Consider the following 20,064-nt stretch of genomic DNA (forward strand, 5'->3'; position numbering starts at 1 on the left):
AACATCAGTGAGAGACAGGTTTTGAACCCTAGCTTCCCTGATTCTCAGCCTACTGCATGGGCAAATGTTTTTTTCAGCAACAGTTCCTGCCCTGGCATTCATGGAAATGAAATGTAGACACCATCAAAACAATAAGGTTACATAACAAGGGCTGGTGAAGGAGTGGCGTGAGAGCAGTGGGGGTCAGCTGTGGGTGGAGGGTGAAAGGAAGCACAGGATCCAGACAAGGAGTGTGTGTGAAATGGAGAACCCAAAGTCATCAGAAGTCATGTTAAACTGTAAAATTAATGAGATGGTTGTGACAGCAATCCATGTGTAGTGTGTTGGTTGTAGTGATCAGTACAAAGTATATAAACAACTAGTTTCCTGGTCAATCTTTGTATGATTATACTGCACCGCATACACACAATTCAATATTATAATAGATTTTTTTGTAGGACCAATACGCAATGAGTCTGTATATCAATCAGACCCACCATGGAAAGGTCACATTACTTTATTGTATTATATCTTTAACTATTTTTTAGATTTTTTCAAATACACTAAAATCACCCGGTCCTGCTTCAGGGGGCAATCATGTTTTCCCTTAAGAGCAATCCATTGAGTCCACAATCTTCCCTTAATGGCAACAAAAAGCGTCTTTGAAGGTCCTTCTTCGCCATGTTGTTAATTTAGCGTGTCTGAAATCAGACCGCCGAAGAAGGACCTTTGCTGATTTTCATGCAAGTTATGCTATAAGTGAATCTTCAATTATTTTTGAATTCCCGTGGCAATATGTGACCTTTCCATGATTGACCAGGAAACCAGTTGTTTATATACTTTGTACTTGTACTTAGGTTTCTGGAGTACAGTGTGTTTGGGCTGATTCGGTTGTAGTGATCAGTCATGATCCTTTAAGTTACTAAGGAAAGTATTTGTAATTATTGTGCATTAATTATGCACTCTTCACCACAGATATGGTATCTGTAAGGTACACCATTTCCTGGCTATTCTTTATTACACATAAAGTGTTGCCAGGCTCTATAGTTCTTCTGGACTGGACTGCAATTACAGTAGCTGTAATATTATTGCACTGTCATTTCTTACAGCACTACAAAAAGACAAAAAGAATTTGCAGAATTTGCACTTTATTACATTATATTAGTTCACATAAATAAATTACAGAATTACTTAGGTATACAGAAACAGAATATTGTTTCTAACTGGTTAAATATTTACTAGAACAGCCCTAGCTCACATAATTTGGATCACTTTTTAAGGCAAATAGAACAAAATCAGGTACAGTATCTCTGTCTAAGATGGAACATCAATGCTTATATTGTAACGAAAATCATGTGTGTCAAAATTCAGTAATCCAATGAAAAAGAAAATTATTCCTTACCTGCTAATTTTCGTTCCTGTAGTACCATGGATCAGTCCAGACCATGGGTTGTCTCCCCCTTCCAGCAGATGGAGTCAGAGCAAAAGCTGAGAAGGCGGACCCTTATTAGTAAGAGTGCCCTCTGTGTCCTCTCAGTATTAAGTATATCCAAGCAAGAAGCAAAAAACAGTTTGGATGGATCTGAGAATAAACCTGAACTGCGAATGGAACAAACCACCAAACGCGTAGTAACTTTCACAGCCAACTAATGAAAGAACTTGCAGAATGAACTCCTAGTCAGACGAACCCACTGGGTATGACTAGGAAAAACAATAGACAGACGAGCTGCAATAAGCTTCTCCAAAAAAACCCCAAAATTCAAAGGGAGGGCGTCTGGACTAATCCATGGTACTACAGGAACGAAAATTAGCAGGTAAGGAATAATTTTCTTTTTCCTGTACGTACCAGGATCAGTCCAGACCGTGGGATGTACCAAAGCTTCCCTAAGTAGGGTGGGTCCCTGAAAGCACAGCTCGGATGACCTGAGCCCCAAAGGAACCAAAATCCGGAGTTTGAAGATTCAAACGATAGTGCCGAGCAAAAGTATGCAGTGACTTCCAGGTCGCCGCTCTGCAAATCTCCTGCGGTGACACCGCCTGTATCTCTGACCAGGAGGCTGCTTGGGCTCGAAGAGAATGCGCCTTAATGCCCACCGGAGACTGTTGGCCCGCACCAAGGTATGCGACCGATATAGCTTCCTTCAGCCAGCGGGCAATGGAGGTCTTCGAAGCCTTGTGACCCTTCTTGGGACCACTCCAGAGGACAAATAGATGGTCCGACAGGCTTTAGTAACTTCCAGATAGTGCATGAGCATGCGCTTAACATCGAGTCGCTGCAGTTGCGGGGAATCCTCGTCAGAAAAAGATGGAAGCTCCACCGATTGATTCAAATGAAAAGCAGAGACCACCTTCGGCAAAAAGGAAGGCACCGTGGACAACGTGACTCCCGAATCCGTAATACGGAGAATGGGCTCCCTGCACGACAGGGCTTGTAGCTCCGAGATCCGATGGGCAGAACAGATAGACACTAGAAAAACCGTCTTCAAAGTGAGGTCTTTGAGAGTGGCCCTCTTTAAGGGTTCGAAAGGCGGACCTCCCAGGATCCGGAGTACCAAGTTTAAGCTCCAGGATGGACATAAACTGCGCATCGGTGGCTTGACATGCTTCACTCCTCTAAGGAACCGAACATCGGGATGTGAAGACAGCAATGCTCCTGCCAGACGCAAGAGAGCCCCGAGAGCTGCCACCTGAACCCTCAGCGAATTTAAAGCCAGCCCCATGTCGAGCCCCCGTTGTAGGAAAGCCAGGACCTGGGCTATCGACGCCTGGCGTGGCAAGATATTGGAAGATACACACCAGGCTTCAAAGACCTTCCAGACCCGGACATAGGCCGCCGAGGTTGAAGTCTTCCGAGCCTTCAGAAGGGTAGAGATAACTGCTTCATGATACCCCCGCTTTCTCAGTCTGCACCTCTCAAAAGCCAGGCCACAAGACAAAAGCATTATACCTGGTCGAAAAATACAGGACCCTGCCGCAGAAGGTTCGGCAGATGTCCCAGGCGCAAAGGACCGTCCACTGCTAGGTTGATCAAGTCTGCAAACCATGGGCAATGCAGCCTCTCCGGAGCCACCAGGATGATGGGCCCCGGGTGCAACTCAATCCTCCAGAGTATCTTTCCCACCAGAGGCCAGGGTGGAAATACGTAGAGAAGGACGTGCCGTGGCCACAGCAAGACTAGGGCATCCACGCCTTCCGCCCCGTGTTCCATTCATCGGCTGAAGAAGTGAGGAGCCTTCGCGTTTCTCTGAGTGGCCATCAGGTCCAGATGGGGACGCCCCCACCTCTTGAAGAGAAGGGAAGTTGCCAGCTTGGACAGCTCCCATTCTCCGGGATCGATGTGCTGACGACTCAAGAAGTCCACTTGGACATTGTCCACTCCCACAATGCGCGAGGCCGCTAGATGGGAGAGATGGAGTTCCGCCCAAGGAAGGAGCTTGTCCGTTTCCTGCGACACATAGGTGACTTCTGGTCCCTCCCTGACGGTTGATATAAGCCACCGTTGAGGCATTGTCCGAGAATATGCGAACCACTCGGCCCTGGATCTGTGGAAGAAACCACTTGAGCGCTAGACGGACAGCTCTCATCTCCAGACGGTTGATAGGCCAGGCTGTTTGATCCGACGTCCATTGGCCCTGTGCCGAGAGCCGTCCACACACTGCTCCCCAGCCTGCGAGACTGGCATCCGTAGTGATGTCTATCCATTGTGGGATTTCCAAGTCCACTCCCTGCAGCAGGTGATCCAGACTGAGCCACCACGAGAGACTGGTGCTGACTAACTGAGGAATCGGTAGCGGAGACTGAAATTCCCTGGAGATCGGCGGAGCACCGTGCAGTGCACGGCATGGAGGCAAGAGCAGGGAACACCTCCGAAGGCTGCCTGCAGCTGGGAAACCACGCTGCTTCTTCAACCAACGCTTGACCCCGGAGAGCAGGTACGCGACCAAGTTCTCCGTTTTTTTTTTTTTGTGTCTGTCAGAGGAATGTTGCGTCTCTGACCAACGAAGCCTGCTGCTGAGGAAGAACGGCCTCTCAGGCAGCGGGTTGGCAAAATGGGGGAGAGGCTGGACCAGCAGCTTACACCCCAGGCAGCAGAAGAGAAGAAGCTGAAAATCAAAACTACACTTACCGCAAACAGAGACAGGTAACAGGAGTTAGAGAAAGAGATACAGAGAGAGGCCAGTCCCTGACAAGAGTCCTGCCTGCAAGCTCAGACCCAAGTGCCTGAGGCAAAAAACTCTCCTAAACTTCTTTTTATTATCCTTTTTTTTTCCCCCCAAAGAACCAGATCCATCCAACAAAATAGAAGAGAAAGCTATAAACTAAACAACTATCCCTTCTAAGCTGAGTGGGGAACTGTAGGTGAGACCCGCATCTGCTGGAGTCAGAGGAATACTGAGGGGACACAGAGGGCGCTCTTACTAATAAGGGTCTGTCTTCTCAGCTTTTGCTCTGACTCCATCTGCTGGAAGGGGGAGACAACCCACAATCTGGACTGATCCTGGTACGTACAGGGAACAGCAAATACTTCTACTTCTTCTGGTGTCCCAAATAGAGGAATGTATGTTTGCAGGAGAGAGTGTAACTCCCATTAAAAGTCATATAGCATTCACAGGTATATAAATGTATAAGCTTATCAAAGCTGGCCATAGGATATTGTGAGTTCTTATAATCATATACAGCGGATCGTGCTTTGCCTCTCATATTATGTCACTCCACCACTGACAAATAAACTATAAGGATACATATGAAATTAGTTTCCTGTGTTACATACAATATTTCGGTGTTTGAACTTCCCAAGCCTTATTCAACAAGTTTCTGTCAGGGCTCTTGCTCCACTGTAAGATCAGATTTTTAGAACAAAAGCTGATTAAAGTTTAAATGACCTATAAAGCTTTATGGATCATTTAAATAAGACCAGCATCCAAAGAACATTACAACATTAGCCAGGCAAACTTGGGGACCCCACCTCTTACTTCTGGGAGAGAGCAATGGAAAAGGGATCCCCATTAGGGGCTGCCAGGTACTTCCTAATGCCTCAGATTGGCCACTGTTGGAGACAGGATGCTGGGGCTCAAGGGACCATTGGTCTGACCCAACCAGACACCCATGTTCTTAAGAGCTCAGCCAAGCAGATGACCTCTTCATCCTATGTGAGATCAACTAAAATAACACCACAACTTATCAAGGAGGGTGAAAAACCCACTCCTATTGTCAGCAGAATTTATCTTTCCAGCCACAAGGTAACAGCTCTGTGGGCTGAGGTTCTGTCACATCAGAAGAAAGTGTGAGACCCCCACGTAGCTGGGTAACAGGGACCTCCAGGATTAAATGGCTGTGAGGTGATTACAGGGATACATCTCTTTTGATCTAACACCGTTCCCCTGGCTTCTGTATATTTATCTCAAACCCACATTTTACACTTATATTTAAGTTTAGTGATTTTATATCTTGCTCCCTCCTAGGTTCAGGACAGGTTACCATTAAAACATAGTGCAAGGATTTGCCACTTTTCATTTGAAACTCTTTAATGTTTTTGTTTACACTTTAAATTTCCACTGAGAACTGCTACGACCTTCAGCTGTAAAAGTGGTGGCTTTATTTAATGTGTTTCAGATCCCTTTATTGTATGCCTCTTGTAGACGTGTGTAAGAGCACATGCACTAACATGCCCAGCTTCTCTCTAACCTCCTGTCATTGAGGGCTCCCTGTGAGGAGGTAAAGCATGGTCCAGGGAGGGGCAGGCAGCTGGTCGAGGTCTTTGCAGGCAGCCAGCTAGGAAAGAGATACTACTGCAGAACCAGCCAGAAGCCTCTACCACCACTCACTAAGGAGTGAGGATTAGCTTTTGGGGAAATGCTTAGGGCAAGAGGCAGCAAACGACAGCAACTGTCCTTTATATGTCTGAGCCCAGCTCTGCACACTGCTCGTCTGACAGGTGATTGGCCAACGATTCAATGATATCAAGGAGGAGGGGCTGGCTCAAAAATCGCAGGTTTGGTAACTTGGACACCTTCAGAAGGAAAAACAGGGAAAAAATGAGGACTAGGGATTAAAGGGAGTACAAAGAAAAAGTCAACTAGCTCAAAAGCAGAGTCAGGCTTTCCAAACAAGCTCCATGCCACCTGGCTTCCATTCCAGTGCAGCCTTGTACTAATGGGAGGAGATTAAGCAAACCAGGAATAGATTTTAGCCACATAACATGGAGCTAGACTGGGATTTTTTTTTTTCTTGGACCGAAGAAAACATAACTAAAACAAACAGAAAGGGAAATCTGGGAGCTGTCACGTTACTGTGACATGCCCCTATTTACAAAACCAGTGATGGTGCAGTGAATGACAAGGGTATTTATTTTTCCACCTCTTTAAATATTAAGTACACCCACAAAGTGCTTAAAGGCACAGAATTACTGGGGGACTGCAGGTGGCACACTAGCTTAAGTAATAGTGCCAGAAAAGCTTTTCTCCTCTGTCTCCATCTGCTGGTAGGAGAGAAAAATCCATGAGTCTGGACTGATCTGTGGGACGATAAGGAATAAGTGCTATTTCAATGTCAGTACCAGCATCAAATTGGGTCAAGTCTGCAGTCTCTCTGACCATACTGCTCACCGAACAGCACTCGAGTCCCATACAGCAGAGAAATAAGAGCTAAAGCTCTGCGTTTTAATCTCACATTGCCTCTCTGACTCTTTGCAACCTGGGACAAATCAGTTTATCCCCTCTGTGCCCTGGGTTTTTTTCAGCTATATTGTATGTCCTCCTTTCCCTCTTTTGAAAGCTTTCATGCCTTGTGTGTCAGAACTGTGTTGCCTACCACCCCAGAGGTGGCTGCATACATAATATAATTATAAAGCATGAAGGGTGAGACGCAATAAACTCAGATTATTACTGACGGTTCACAATAAAAAGGTAACTTTTCTGCAGAAGTATAAGAAAGGCACAGCTGGATATGGTCACATCTTTCATCACCAAAGGTCAAGCCGAACCAGAGAGAGGAAGCACTTAGGTCTGTGCCAGCTACAGCAGTGAATGAGGACAGCAGACTCCTACAATCTCAGAGAATATCCAACTAACCTTGATGAACTGGTGTACAATAATGTGCAGGCAGTGTTTTTTCATGTCCAGGGCCTGTGTCTTGTCAGCAGCTTCTAAAATCTAAAAGACAGAAAAACTGCATCAGGATTTTGCGCCTTCCCATGCTGATCATGTGCTCCCCTGACCCCCTAAACACCTTGAAAAAATCTGAAGGGACAGAAGGGTTACCAACCAGTCTCTGGCATTTTCAGCCCCTGAACAACCATTTCATGTAGCCAAGTCTCCACCAAAATTTCTGACATGTCCAGAGTTCCGTGTGCTCTCCGTCACTGTCTCACTAGAGCATGGAATTTATTTCTGTGAATACTGTATATAAGAAACCAATGAACAGTAAGAGCTGCCCTCTCTTCCTGGTTAAAATGGAGGCTTCCTCTATTTTAACAAAACTAAAACCCCAACACACACGGTGGCAGCAGATGACGACTGCACAGCACATACAGTCCTTTCTATTTTCTCCCCCTGCTGCAATACTGCAGACCAAGACATGGAGGTAAAATAGAGATTTTTGCTGCCCCTCAAATTGTTGGACTTCCAAAAATTAGCCTGCAGCTGTACAACTGTCCTCTCTCTAATCTTACTCTGTGTATCTGGTGCAATCTACCTGGCCAATGACACTTCTCTTCGTCCTGTCCTGGAAGTATTCTCTCTCTCGCTGCTCCCTGCATTAGCTTCCCTTACTGCCTCTCTTCCCAGCTGATGCCTCATATTTGGCCAGAGCCTCCCCCATCAAATGCCTACCTGCCCTGTGTCCCCTTACTTCCCTTTTTACTCAGTGTCACAATTTCGCCTGTTTCATAGCTTTACCATGCCCTGAGTCTGCTGGCTATGACACCTTCTCACCAGCAGAGGCCTCCAGTGAGCTCTATTTAGAGCTATCCAAGCTATCTCCTGGCCTTAGGACAGCCTGTGGTGCATCAGGGAACCTCAGTGGGCTTCATCTCCTGTCTTGCCCAGCTACTCCTCACTACTTGCACCACACCCGAGCTCCAGCCCTATGTTACCCAGCTGTACTCATTCTTCATGGAGCCACTTCTTGGCTCTGTGACTGCCCACTGTTTCCTCAACTTGCCTTATTGGCCTCCAGGCCTTCTTGCCTTGTTGCCTATCTAGGCTTTACCTTGCCTAGTGGCCTCCAGGCCTTCTTGCCTTGTTGCCTATCTAGGCTTTACCTTGCCTAGTGGCCTCTGGGCCTTCTTGCTTTTTGCATTGTGGCCTATCTAGGCCTTACCTTACCTCGTGGCAATGCTTTTGATACGATCAAGCATAGAAGGCTCATAAATAAAATGAATAGCCTGAGAATGGGTCCCAAAAAGTGTTGGAATGGATTACAAATTGGCTGACTGACATCGGTGACTAGTGGAAAATGGAACCTATTCTGAAGAAAGAAGAGTGGTACGTGGAGTTTCTCAAGGACAAGTTCTGGGACCAATTCCGTTTAATATTTTTGTGAGCGATCTTGCAGAGGGATTAGATGGTAAAATGTGTCTTTTTGCTGATTATACAAAGATCTGCAATAGAGTGGGCACACCCAAAGCAATAGACAGAATGAGATGTGATCTAGAAAAACTCAAGAAGTGGTCGAAGGTTTGGCACCCTGTGAAGGGATACCGGACATCAAAGTGTGCTAGCAAAATATACGATCCCACAATATTTGGGGTTTAGTTTTGATTCAATGCCAAGAAGTACAAAATCATGCATATGGGGTAGCAATTCGAAGGAGTTGTGTGTGTTGGGGAGGTGAAAGACTGATGAGGATAAAGTGGAAGAAAGATCTCGGGGTGACAGTGTCTGATGATTTGAAGATGGCAAAACAATATGACAAAGCAGCTAAGATCAGAGGGATGCATCGAAAGAAGAATAACCAGCAGGAAAAATGGTGGTGATAATGCCCCTCTACTGATCCTTTGTGAGGCCTCACCTGCAATACTGTGTTCAGTTCTGGAGACCTCATCTCAAAAAAGATAAGGACAGCATGGAAGTGGTCCAGGGAATGGTATGGGATCTGTATAATAAGCCATATGAGATGAGACTGAAGGAGCTTAATAAGAATACCCTGGAAGAGAGAAGAGTGGGGGAGATATGATACCTTCAAATACCTGAAAGGAATTGATGCACAAAAATGAAATCTTTTCCGATGTAAAGGAAGCTATAAAATTAGCAGTCACGATATGAAACTCCAAGGAGAAAGCTCAGGAATGTCAGGCAATATTTCTTCATGGAAAGGATGATGGATGCATGAAATGCCTTCCCGGAAGAGGTGGTGAAGACGAGAATAGTAATGGAATTCCAAAGGGTATGTGACAAACACAGAGGATCCCTGCTGGCTAGAGAATGGAACTGAAGAAATGGGGTAACTTTTCTATTATACCCTGGGGGTAGCCTGCATGGAGTGGCAGTTGCTACAACTTCAGAAAAAATCAACTTGATAGACAGACTAGATGAACTGTATTAGTCTTTATTTATTTAAATTCTTTTAATATATCGATGCTCAAGACCAGGTCTTATTGTACCGGTTTACAATAAACTAGGGGGTAAACCAGTTAACATTGAAAGCGAAAGTTACATTACAACAGGGAGTGTGGAACTGGGCTGTTAGAAATTGTTAACCTATCTTTTTTCTAACTGGAGAGCAGAGCATGTAAGCAGAGAGTAATTGCTTACATGGTAAGAATTATATACAATTTACACAGTGTAGTCGATTAGGCAAGTTATATGAAAGCGCAGTTAGCAGAAAAAAACAGTTCCTTTGTGTGGCGGAAGGAGGACTTTATCAGCTGTCTTTCACTATGTTACTATGTAACCGACCTCCTATCTGTAGTTCTGGAAGATGTGGGGACATCTTCATTGTGAGCTTCAAGAGGCACATGCACTCCCCAAACTCCCATCCTTACCTTCTCTCTTGGAAGACCGAAAGGACTGAAACCTACTATAAGGTCTAGATCTTTGACTTCCAGCAGACTTAGCCGGTTTCAGTCTCTACGAGTCCCTAAAACTCCTCCTCAGACCCTTCTGCTCATCTTCCAGCAGACCTGGAACTTTAGATCCCCTCCAAGCTTTGGCCATCTTTCATAGGTCTTCCCTGAACAGAAGTCTACCTGAGAAGGGAAGCTTGGTCAGATGACCTTTGGAAATAATCTGCCAATCTGTTCCAAAGCCATAAAAAATGTCTGGCTGTAAACATAGCAGCTAAACTCTTCACTGAGTATGAGCTAAATCAAAAGACGAATCTGCCAAAAGTGCCTCTTCCAGCTCTCGCTCCAAACTCATCTAGATCAACATCGCTACTCTCCTGTAAAATCTCCTGCATCCATGCAACAAACACAAACCAGCTCTGGCCACAATACAGCTACATGCTGCCACCTAAAGCAACAGGCTAGCAGCCTCAAAGTTCTGCTTACGAATTGCTTCAATTTTCCTATCTTAAGTGGTTCTCTTCAAGATGGAGCAACCAGTGCATCCACCTTTGGGAATTTTAGCCTGTCCCCTTCCTGTAAGAGAAGAGGATACAGCTTTGGCAGGGATTACCCACCTTTAAAATTGGCTTCTAGGAAATCTCCTTCAAATCCTTGACTGCCCTGTGCAAAGGAAAAGCCTTTGTCGGTTTCTCGATGCTAGTCATAATAGGATCCTCAAAAGACCTGGGACCTTCTTCTCTTTTTTCCTCAGAAATATTAAGCACACTTAAGGACTGGCAAATTAGACAAGACAGCTCTTTCTTGTGAAACAGCTTGACCATAGGAGAACTATCCTCCACCCGAGGGGAATACGCCCCTTCCTTCAAATCCCCCTCATTGCTACTCTTCCTTAACCCCTTCAGGTCTAAGGAAGAACCATCAGATTTCAAGGCTCTATCATCCTCCTCTTCTCACTCTTTTGTGGTTTACAACTGCAGGATTCCCTTCCTGGGGCATAGGAGCCTCTCCATACAAAATGCCTGGTGCAGACACCCCAAGAATTCCGCAGAGACTGAAGACCAGACTGCAGATAAATCCGAAACAGGCAAGGAGAGAATTGTCCCTTTAAATCCCAAAGACATTGTGGCCAAAGAAGATGACATTGATGGCTTCTGCACCATGGGATCCAGCAGAGCAAGGCTTGGTTCAAAATGCAAATGCTGTGTCTCTAAAATGTCCATCAACATAACCGAGGCAGACAAACCAGCTAAAGAGAACTGTCTGCCCCAACACCCCCACCAAAGCAGCACCCTGGTGATGCTCTCTTTCTTTCTACTGCCCACTCTCTCCAAACATCCACAGCAAAAGGATCCTCCTCCTCCCATCTGCCTATGTGTCCCATAGCAAGAACGAAGCGCATACGTTTTCCGCATGCCACTGGGCCTGACATCTTCTCTCTCATTGCCCTGAACAAAAGAAAAAAAAAAGTGCCAAAGCTAACTCTTACTCACCGTGACTCTGTGCTAACAGACCCGATGCCTCAGAGTGGATGCTCCCTGAAAGCTCCTTTAACTTTTCTTCTAATTTTTTTTTTTTTTTTACTTTATCAACCAAAACAGGCAAGGCAGAGGGATTCCCTGAAACAGACTCAGTTTCCTTTCTTTTCTTAATTGAAGGAGGTCCTACTAGAGAGAAAGGGGCGGGCGGCATTGATGGGGAAGGCCACTCACAGAAGACTGAAGCTCAAACCAGACCATCGGAAGACCCTTGGACTAAGGCCATGCTCAACTGGGGGGAGAAGCATGAGGCTTTCACTGCAGGAGCAACCCCCTAAGCAAATTTCCCCTTCAACCAGCCTAAGCAGGCCTCAGAAATAACACAGGCTATGCTTGCCTACCAACTGCTGGAGACAGAAAATACTGGCAAGCTGAGGTTAGCAGGGGAGCCTATATAGGGTGATATAAGCAAATCTGTTAACATTTCCATTTGGCATAAACCCATGCGTCTGGATTGGTCTGGCTAGATGAAAACAAATTTTAGATTTTAAAAAGTGTGTGTGTGTGTGTACATGTGTAAGTTATGACATCTGAAGAGATTATGTTACTTTATGTGAGTGAATTTCTGAACATACCTGGCCAATTGCCCACAAATTTTCAAAGCAAATTTATGCACATAAATTTGTTTTCAAAATTCTTTGAAAAGTCTGTATGTTACTGCTATGTAGAATGTTTGAAAATTATCCTCCGTAACAGCAGGACTTGCCTGGCCCTAAAACTCCATAAAACAATCTTGTCTACAGCAGGAACTGAACCTGCATCACCTATATGTCAGGAAAAGACACGCAATTGGCAATTACCTGCAAAACATTTTCTACCGTCACATTCATCTCCAGGTTCTGCTTGCAATATGCTTGCAATCTGTTGTTGAAGAAGCCATAATAGTATGGTGCTGAAAAGAGATAGCTGTGTAGAAAGTGTTAGGGCAAAACTCCATGCTATGCACAGATTAGTGCGGCTCTGCAGGCACATGCTCTACAGTGTGCCAGGAATGCAACTCCATGGCCACACCATGCCCTGTCAACATAGTTCAATAGACATACACTGTGCACAGGGAATCATACAGCTCTGTGGACAAGTACCGTGAATAGGGCTCTGTCAACAAGGCTCCACAGGCACACACCATACACAGGGTTTCATCAGCACAACTCTGCAGGCACACACCGTGCTGGGTCAATGCAGCTGTGTGGGTGCACACTGTGCACAAGGCTTCACCAAATCAGTTGCGCGGAGCACACCATGCACAAGGCTTCACCAAATCAGTTGCGCGGAGCACACCATGCACAGGGCTCCACCAACACAGATGCACGGCACACACCATGCACAGGGCTCTGTCAGCACAGGCACATTCCATGGACAGGACTCTGCCCTCACAGCTACCCAGGCACACACAGGGCTCCATCAGCACAGCTGCGTGGGCAAATACTGCACAAGAATCCCATCATAGTTTTATGGGTACATAATGTGCAGAAGGTCCCATCAGAATTTCATGGAGTAATCAGACTGAATATTGGGTTTGGATGCCAAGTGACTGAAGGATACAGAGAGTCCTCTGGTGGCATGTTCACCTCTCCATAGTATATGTAGCGTAGCATTGACTCAAAGGCCTGCTTACTGGGTACCATCTCCCCAATAGAGATATTCACCTGGCCATCCTCTGGCATGAAGGATCGGAACATGGCTTCAAAGTAACTGAAAAACCAGAGATAGCAATTAGTGTACATCAAAACCTGGGCCTAATCACTAATGAACTGCGCCACCAGCTTTTGGCCAGCAATCATGTGTATCAGGACTAGAACAAGAGCTTTGTATGAGGAATAATTAGCTGGTAGAAATTAGTCCAAAATCAAGTAAAAAGTCTGCGACTCTACTGAACAGGCTGTGATGTGTCCGGTCACATTTCCCATGTTTCAAGGAGAATGTGGAGAAAGTCTACAGGAAAGCAACAAATTAGTATCCTGAATAACGAGAGCTATGAGGGTGAACTGAAGGAGCAGAGTCATTGAAGGATATCTTGATAGCATATTCAGATATATAAAGAGTGTTAAAGAGAAGACTGTGATCAGTTGTTTTCCTTTTCTGATGAGGAAAGGTCAGATAGTAACAGACTAAAATTATAGCAGGGAAGATTTGTTAGATCAGCGTTCTCAACCCAGTCCTCGGACACATTTAACCAATCTGATTTTCAGGATATCCACAATGAATATGCATGAGATAGATATGAATGCACTGCCTTAAATCTCCTGCATATTCCCTGTGGATATCCTGAAAATTTGACTGGCTGGGTGCGTCCCAAAAACTAGGTTGAGAACCATTGTGTTAGACATTAGGAAGAAGTGTCTAGCAGTAGGGAGACTCAAATACTAGAACAAATTACCCAGGGAAGTGTGGAATCTCCATCATTGGACTTTAGTGGAATCTGCCAGGAGGCAGAGGGTGGGTTAGATGGTCTCTTGAGATCCTCTCCAACCCTACTATTCTTAAATAAAGGATGAGATTCCTCACTGTCCAGGTGATAAAACTCTGGAAATGTCTATTGTTAGATTTAATTGAGGCATGTACCATGAAGATTTTCTTTAATAAATTACCTTTATTGAATTTTACAAATGAAAAAAAACTTCAACCTATTAAGAAGCACCTCTTGGGGTAGGGTGGGAGGGGAAAATGCATTAATGAGTGATAAACTGATAAATTAATATGGCCATTTACATTTTTCTCTCTTCTCCCTGCAAGATATTTTTTGCCCCTAAAAAAATACTTAAAAAATGGAAAGACCCTGCTAAGTTAGCTGAAGTTAAGTGGTAGCACCAATTTAAATTACAAAATTGATTGCAGGCACTCCACCTTTCCATGCCTAACCACAAAGCTCTGTAAAGTTTATTTTAAAAATCTGTATGCCACAGTTATCCAGTGTCCTAAGTGGCTAACAGTTTAAAACATTCATAACATTAAAAAAATTAACATACACAAAACATAAAAATTGCAACAGCTTGTAAATGCTTACATTAATCATTTAAAGAGCTGCAGTTTCCTATCTTGGTCATGCCTGACTTAAATATAGCCATTATAGTGCAATAGAAGGCTAGCTTGAATAAATGCGTTTTCAATTTTTTTTTACTTTTACTGCAAGCATGTTTCTGCAAAGTAGCAGAAAGTTGGTTCCATAGCACAGGTCCTGCAACCTAAAATAGCCTGTCTCTTAATTCGGATAGCCTGATATGCCGATGACTAGGAACATCAAAATAGCCAGCAATACTAGCATGGTCATTGCCCAAACATCAGTCTCCTAGATCTCAGCAATGTGAGTGCCTGTATTTCCAATCAGACTTTTAGGACTTGTTATTTTCGTACTTGCAACCTGTCACAGATCCAGTTTGATTTTATCAAAGTTTAACCTAAATAGCTATGATTGCTAATGAGTGTCCTAGGTCCCCTACATAGCCTGCCAGAAAGACATGGCTAAATGAGTGCCTACTTTTCCACTACTAGTTATTACAGTACTTGCAGTCCTACAGGAGACCTAGCCACTAATTAAGTCTATCACTATAGCCTGATAGAAAAACATGGCTATATGTTTCCAGTAGGACTGTCAATATTTCATGTTAACCATTTTATTTAATTTATATTCTATCTTTCAGCACTTCTAAGCAAATTACATTCAGGTACTGTAGGTATTTCCCTGTGTCCAGAAGGCTTACAATTTAAGGGCCTAATTTATTAAACATTTTTCCCATAGACTCAAAATGGGAGAAAACCTTTAGTAAATGACCCTCTAAGGTTGTTTCTGAAGCACTGGAGAGAAAAGTGACTTGCCCAAGGTCACAAGAAGCAGCAGTGAGATTTGAATCTGCTGCTCTAACCACTCCATTTTAACATTTATTCTAGCATCCCCAACCTTCAGTGTTAAATCAGGTGAGTATAGTGCTTTAAACATGTATTACTAAGTTACACTTTCAGCTATCGCTTTATTTTTAAGAACTAAGGATCCTCTGTGTTCACACATGTTCTCGTAACTCCATTACAGCCTCAACCATCCACCATCCTTTCCATGAAAAAATATTTCCTGACCTTGCTCCTTAATTTTCTCTCTCAACTGCAAACTTTAGATTGCATTGATTTATGATTTTGCTTTGTTACAAACATGGAGAAATTTATACTTCACCAGTTTCCTTTCCTTGAGTCCAGCCAGACCAGTCATGAGTTATGCACACCAACCAGCAGATGGAAATAAAGACTAAATGGTCTGCTAATGACTCCTATACTGACCTCAGCCTGCTGGTATACCCTGTAACAAGCTTATCAAAATAATTCACCAACTCCCTCCCCTCTAACCAGGGGACTTTCAGAAGACTACAGATCAGGGTTTACCAATTCCGGTTCTCAACAGCCACAAACTGGCCACATTTTCATAATATCCATACTGATAGTCATGAGATAGATTTGCATACAATAAAGGCAATGCATGTAAATCTATCTCATGCATATTCACTGTGGATATTGTGAAAACTAGGCCTATTTGTGACTCTCGAGGGCCAGAGTTGGCCACCTGGTATAGACAACAAAAACTGTTCAGAGATTCTAGAGTGCTTAGCCTTTCTGAGAGCGGATTAGACCACAATAGACTGGTACGGTAGCTGACGTTTCTAAAATCCACAAGCATTTTGGATGAGGTATACCACATCTGCCTTCCTGTTAACAGGAGCCACTGAGAGAGGGCTCTCTCACATCCTCAACAGCAACCACTGAAGCTGACTGACAGAAGGAACTAAGAGAACAAAGTGTATGCCCCCCAGATCACTGCAGGCCTATCAGAGGCCAGAGCAGCAGTGATGAACACGGACTGCAACCTGCAAGCCCTTCAAAACAGGGCTCTCCTTCAATGGCGCACCCCTCTTCTCCATCGCCGGCTCACCTTCTCGGCTCGCGAGGTTGACGCTGCCCTTTCAGGGTAAGAGCCCCCCCTCCCTCTTCAGCTGGCCTTCTCCTCCTGCCTGCCCGACTGGGAGATCGCGTGGAGGCCTGAACTACGCACCCCGGATCGCTGCAGGCCTATCAAAGGCCAGAGCAGCAGTGACGAACACGGACTGCGACCTGCAAGCCCTTTAAACAGGGCTCTCCTTCAACAGCGCCGCACGCTGGGATGTCGCGCGCACAAAGGAACGTGACCAAAGGGGCTGCCCCTTTGTGCGCCCTTTCTGAACCCCCCTTTCACTTTTCCACTGTATTATTATCCTTTGCCAGCTTTTTACATCTCCTATGGTAATCAATCAAATTTGTAAATTGTACTCCTATCATTATATTGTTCTATCAGACTGTACCCTCTCAAATCTGCCATGCCTGCAATTTCTTATATCTCCCGTTAGCTGGACCCCCTCTCCTGACACACTATGTCCTCCTTCCCTATCTCCCGCATTCACTTCCCCTCCCACAGACTCCCCTTTCTCCCCTATACCCATTCACCAGCGCAACGCAAATCCCTCCTCCCCATCCTTATTTCACCCCTGACACAGCTATTAGGACTTACTACCCTCTCTATAGTTCTTCTCAATGCTCAATCCCTCGCCAAAAAAACCCCTATCCTCAATGATCTACTACTTGACTGCAAGCCGAAATCTGTGATGTCACAGAAACTTGGCTCAAGGAAACAGACATTGTCCTCCTAAATCAGCTCCCCATGCTCTCCTATGAATTATTCCCCTTCCCTAGACCTAAAAAAAAAAAAAAAAAAAAAAAAAAAAAAAAGGTGGTGGCTTACTCCTCGCTGTTAAAAAGCACCTCAAACTCAGACCACTGACACCCCGCCCAGATTCGAGATTGGCCTGCTCAAGTCCCCTGAACGTCAAATCTGCCTTGTTTACAACCCTCCCCCCTGGCCTACTAGAACTTGATCCCTCCCCCCTCATTGAATATATCTCCAAAAATATTAACATCGAAATTCCTGCCATCATACTTGGAGATTTCAATCTCCATGTTGACTCCACCCCTCTCTCGTCCTCCTGCGAAACCTTCATTTACTCACTCCAGGCCATCGGCTTTAGACAGCTCATCTCCTCGCCCACCCATAGATCCGGGCCCACCCTCGACCTTATATTCATCAACTCTTGTACCATTCACACAATACACCTTCATGCACCCCTGTACCCTGGTCAGACCACTCCCTTATCAATGCTCTTGTCTCAATAAATATCCACTCTGCCTGCAACACCCCTCACGGTACCACCTTCTCTTACAGAAAACCCTGTTCCACCGAGGATCTACTCTCTGCATTCTCCAACTCTTTGAACAAACTGGACTGTACCACTCCTGAAGCTACCCTATCCTCATGGAATAACATTACTCATGACATAGCTAATGAGCTATTCCCCCTCACTAGCCGTGACCTAAACCCCACCCTAAAAAACAAAAAACCCTGGTACACCCCAGAATTAAAAAGAATGAAAAACAACCTCAGAATGAGAGAGAGAATCTGGCGCAAAAACCCCACCCCTCAACTAGCTGCCAATTACAAATCCTCCCTGCACTCATACAGACTCGCCACACTCACGACCACTATGCCCTCAAAATTCATGAATACCAGTACAATCCCAAAGCCCTCTTCTCCTATGTCTCAAATCTCACTAAATCCGTGCTACCCTCCATCCCGGACAATGAAGCCAGTAACAAATGTGAGGAATTAGCCCTCTTCTTACACGAAAAATAGCAAAGATCCTCCTAAAACTCCCAGCCACTCCACCTCCCATGCCACCCCTCCCCACCCCCCTAAACGCTAACCTAGTCTCCCTTGACCTCACTTCTTCTAAAGAAATTGAATCCATCCTCAAAAAGATTAAACCTGCCACCCACCCTACTGCCACCATTCCCAATACTATCGCCAAACCCATAGCGGACATCATCAATTGCTCCCTCTCCCTTGGCACTGTTCCTGACACCCTTAAGCATGCAGTTGTCAAACCTCTCCTCAAAAAACCTTCTACCCTAATTTTAAGAGGTTACTCGAGCAAACCTACTTCGCATATCTTCCATAAGACTTTGCCGGTCATAACATGCGTATGTAAGCGGATTTTAAAACATGCTCACGCGAGGGACATTACCATTTTTCCCAGTTAGTCCACCAGTTTGCCCAGTCAATATCAAAGCTTCCAGACCTCTCTAGTTCTTCATCCTGCATGCCCCCCAGTTGATCTGGACCCTTCTCCCTGTCCTGTAAGCCCTAAAACATAAGATTTACCGGCTTGCTTCTTAACAAGTGCAGCAGTAAAGTTACATGGCTAACAAGCTGATGTGTGCCGTAGCCTCTGGTTTTAAAATACAGACGGGCCAATACAGTAAAGTCCGCGGGAGAGCGGACGAACACCCGCTCTCCCGGCGCGCGCACCGGCCCCTCGCCGGTGCGCGCGATCCACTATGCAAATTAGGCGGCGCGGTAGAAATGGGGAAAAGGAGGCGCTAGGGACACTATCGCGTCCCTATCACCTCCTTTTTGACAGGAGCGGCGGCTGTCAGCAGGTTTGACAGCCGATGCTCAATTTTGCCAGTGTCTGTTCTCGAGCCCGCTGACAGCTACAGGCTCGGAAACTGGACGCCGGCAAAATTGAGCGTCCGGTTTTCGGCCAGACAGCCGCGGGCCGAATTCAAATTTTTTTTTACTTTTTTTTACTCTTCGGGACCTCCGACTTAATATTGCCATGATATTAAGTCGGCGGGTGCACAGAAAAGCAGTTTTTACTGCTTTTCTGTGCACTTTCCCGGTGCCGGAAGAAATTAGCGCCGACCTTTGGGTTGGCGCTAATTTCTGAAAGTAAAATGTGCGGCTTGGCTGCACATTTTACTTTCTGTATCCCGCGTGCATACCTAATAGGGCCATCAACATGCATTTGCATGTTGAGGGCGCTATTAGGTGCCGCGGGTTGGACGCGCGTTTTCCTTCCATTACTGAATAAGGGGTAAGGGAAAACGCACGTCCAATAGCAGGCTAACAGTGCGCTCCGTCGAGTGCACTGTACCGTATCGGCCTGAGAGTTATGTGCATAAATGTTGGCCCTGCCCTGAAACACCCATGCCGTGCCCCTTTTCCGCCCTCATTTTTAGTGTGCGCACGGGTATATACATGCATAAATCATGGCTTTTAAAATCTGCATTGCTCACATGTGGCATTTTTGCATGAGCAAAATTGACCTCAAAGTTTATTACCAGCCCAATTCCTACAGTAATTGAACCATCTTTGCCGTAGTTGTCTCACTTTCCTGCAGAGTCTTGGCATGAATCAACCAATTGTCCCGATAAGGATGAACCAAATTCATCCTTATTCAGGCATCAGGTTGCTGTGAAGCCAACGAGTTTATACCAGTCCAAGGAATAGGACTTTTTATATAGGTGCCAAGTTATAAATCCTTGGATGACAAGAACTATTCATACTTTATAACCTGATTCTTATGAAAGAAATTGAAGTATATAACAACTATCATACCATTCACAGTTTATAATGCAGCCCCTGAAGCAGCCCCTTGTATGTGGGCGAAACTGGGCCAGAGTTGGGCAACTACT

At 45.1% G+C, this 20,064-nt stretch overlaps 1 protein-coding gene across 1 annotated transcript in view; it reads right to left on the minus strand.

Moving 5' to 3' along the window:
- Positions 1–3,904: 3,904 nt before the first annotated feature.
- Positions 3,905–20,064, minus strand: part of LZTR1 (leucine zipper like transcription regulator 1) — an 84,448-nt gene continuing 68,288 nt past the window's right edge. Inside the window, exons 17-20 of the mRNA XM_029619773.1 lie at positions 13,063–13,212; positions 12,321–12,426; positions 7,050–7,130; positions 3,905–5,989 (exon numbers count right to left, since the gene is read on the minus strand). Coding sequence (XP_029475633.1) covers positions 5,873–5,989; positions 7,050–7,130; positions 12,321–12,426; positions 13,063–13,212 — 454 coding nt within the window. The 3' untranslated portion in view covers positions 3,905–5,872. The remainder of the gene's footprint in view (positions 5,990–7,049; positions 7,131–12,320; positions 12,427–13,062; positions 13,213–20,064) is intronic.

Source organism: Rhinatrema bivittatum, chromosome 11, assembly GCF_901001135.1.
Source record: "Rhinatrema bivittatum chromosome 11, aRhiBiv1.1, whole genome shotgun sequence".
In the NCBI taxonomy this organism is placed as follows: Eukaryota; Metazoa; Chordata; class Amphibia; order Gymnophiona; family Rhinatrematidae; genus Rhinatrema; species Rhinatrema bivittatum.